Here is a 2,682-nt window from a genome sequence, read left to right on the forward strand (position 1 = left end):
CAGACCCTCCAGGGAAGGAAGTTAGGACTCAGGACACCAGGGCACTGACTTAATGAAAGACTTCAACCCCCTCACTCAGCGTCTCAGTTACTGTGGAGTCTATTGGTCTGTGTGAGGGCCCAGCATCTGCCTCTTTCAAGATCCCCCAGGGGACAGCAGGGTGCCCCTGGGGCAGGACTAGAGGGGTAGCTGATTTGCATGAGGCACCTCCTCTCCTAATGGGTGAGGGAGGCATGAAAAGGCCCAGGACTCCCCACTGCAGCCCAGGAGCCTGAGGAGCCACATCCTGTGAGTGTCCCCACCATGGTCTGGACGGTGCTTCTGCTCCAGCTCCTGGCGCACAGCTCAGGTCAGAGGAAGGGCCTCTGCATCCTTGGGGGACACAGAACAGCAGGGCCTCAGTGTGACCTTCGTCCCTCATAACACCTGTCTCTCTCCTGTTGGTTTCAGGGGTGGATTCTCAGACTGTGGTGACCCAGGAGCCCTCAATGTCAATATCTGCAGGAGGGACAGTCACACTCACTTGTGGCCTCAGCTCTGGGTCAGTCTCTGGTAACTACCCCAGCTGGTACCAGCAGACCCCAGGGAAGCCTCCACGCATGCTCATCTACAGCACAAACAGCCGCCCCTCTGGGGTCCCTGATCGCTTCTCTGGCTTCATTTCTGGGAACAAAGCCGCCCTCACCATCTCGGGGGCCCAGCCAGAGGATGAGGCCGACTATTACTGTGCTCTGGACATGGGTAGTTACGTTTGCACGGTGATGTAAACCCACGAGGAAGTGCAACCAAAACCTATTCATGGGCTCAGACTGACTTAACTTTCGATGCAGAAAAAGACTGAGGTTGGAAATGGCCAACACACCATGGGAAGGGGGGTCCCTGGTGTGTTCATGTGCCTCCCAGTCTCTCCCAGTGCAGGTCCATCTCCTCATGAGACTCCTGCAAGAATGGGCTTTCCCTCTTCCTCTCCGCCCATAGTTACAGGGATGGGCTCAGCTCCCAACTGTATAAACCTACAGTGAGTCTCAGAGACCCCACTGTGAGGCTGTAAGTCTCCTCTGACTCAAAGAGCATGGACGACACAGCCCCAGTCAGGAATCCCCTGTGGGGACAACCTCTATGCTTATTTTGGCCTTGAAATGGAGCATAACGTCGGGTGGTTAGAAATGTGATTCCCATGGTAGACCCACTGAATCAGGGACTCTGTTCTTGTCCCATAAACTCTATGCCCACAAGCTCTCCAGGAGGAGGTTCAACATGAATTATGGAGAAACACCTCTCCTCCTATTGTTGCCTTCCTTCCTCCACACCAAAGAATAAATTCAAAATGGATTAAAGACTGAAATGTAAGACTCAAAATCATAAAACTCTGAAAACAATGTAAACACGAAAATCTCTGACATTAATCTTACCAACATTTTCTCTAATGCATCTCCTCAGACATGGAAAGCAAAAGGAAGAATAAACCAAAGGGACTACATCAAAGTAAAGAGCTTGTTGCAAAATAAAGGAAACCATCAACAAAACAAAAAGACAACCTACTGAGTGGGAATAGATATTCACCAAGGATCATCCCATGAAGGGGTCCATGTCCCACATTTATAAAGAGCTCACACAACTCAACACCAAGAAGAGAAAGCAAACCCACAAAACAATCCAATTAAAACATGGGCAGAAGACCTGAACAGACTTCTCCAAACAGAACACACAGAGGCCAACAGACAGAGGAAAAGATACTCAACATCACTGACCATCACAGAAATGTAAATTAAACCCACAATGCAATGCCACCTCACATCCTCACAATGGCTGTCATCACATCCACAAACAGCGAGTGTTGGCAAAGATGTGAAGAAGAGTGAACCCTCATGCACTGTAGGTGGGAGTGCAGATGGTGCGGTCACTCTAGAAAGCTGTACGGAGGGGCCTTAAAAAACTACAGGCCAACCTGCCTCATTACCCAGCGATGCCACATCCGGTATTTATGTGAAGAAACCCAAACGCTGACGTGAAGAACTGCACCTCCCTGTGCTCCCTGCAGCGTCACTGACAATGGCCATGCTGTGGAAGCTCCCAGGTGCCCTGAGGGACCTAGAGGGGATGGTGCTGGGTAAAGTAGGTCAGACAGAGAAACACAAACACCGTAACATTTCACTCAAATGAGGAATGTCAAGGACAAATAAATAAGCAAAGTAACTTGAGTCCAAACAATAGTTTCCAGAGGCGGGGGACAGGAGACGGAGTGAAAAGGTCGGAGGGATAAAGCACTAAGTGCTGCTTCCCAAACAGTGACGGGAAAGTGAACGCACAGCACAGGAAGCCAGACAATAGCCTTGTGACAACCCTGTGCGGTGCCCGGGGGGCCCAGGTACCAGGGACACTTTGTAAAGCACAGGATTGTGCACTCCCTATGCTGCGCACGTGAAACCGATACAACATAATATTAAATGTAAACTAAAGTTGAAAAATAAAAAGATTTTTTTGTTTTTAAAGCAGAGGTCCCACTTATGTGGCCTAGGAGACTGAGGTGACCTCTCCCAGGCCCTGTGTGTCCCCTGCTCCCTGCCTTGGCCTGGATGTTCATTCTCTGACCCCTGACACCTGAGGAAGCTGGGTGTTTCTTCCGGAAATCACACTGTGAGGAGCGTGTGATCTCCAGGCTCCGGGCGCCTCCCCAGGGAG

General features: G+C 50.5%; 1 gene segment (V, D, J or C); it reads left to right on the forward strand.

The window, feature by feature from the left end:
- Positions 1 to 234: 234 nt before the first annotated feature.
- Positions 235 to 767, forward strand: LOC102767148. The segment is given in 2 exon segments: positions 235 to 349; positions 451 to 767. Coding segments are annotated over 2 exon segments (363 nt in total).
- Positions 768 to 2,682: the final 1,915 nt, after the last annotated feature.

This window comes from Myotis davidii, unplaced genomic scaffold, assembly GCF_000327345.1.
Source record: "Myotis davidii unplaced genomic scaffold, ASM32734v1 scaffold3246, whole genome shotgun sequence".
In the NCBI taxonomy this organism is placed as follows: domain Eukaryota; kingdom Metazoa; phylum Chordata; class Mammalia; order Chiroptera; family Vespertilionidae; genus Myotis; species Myotis davidii.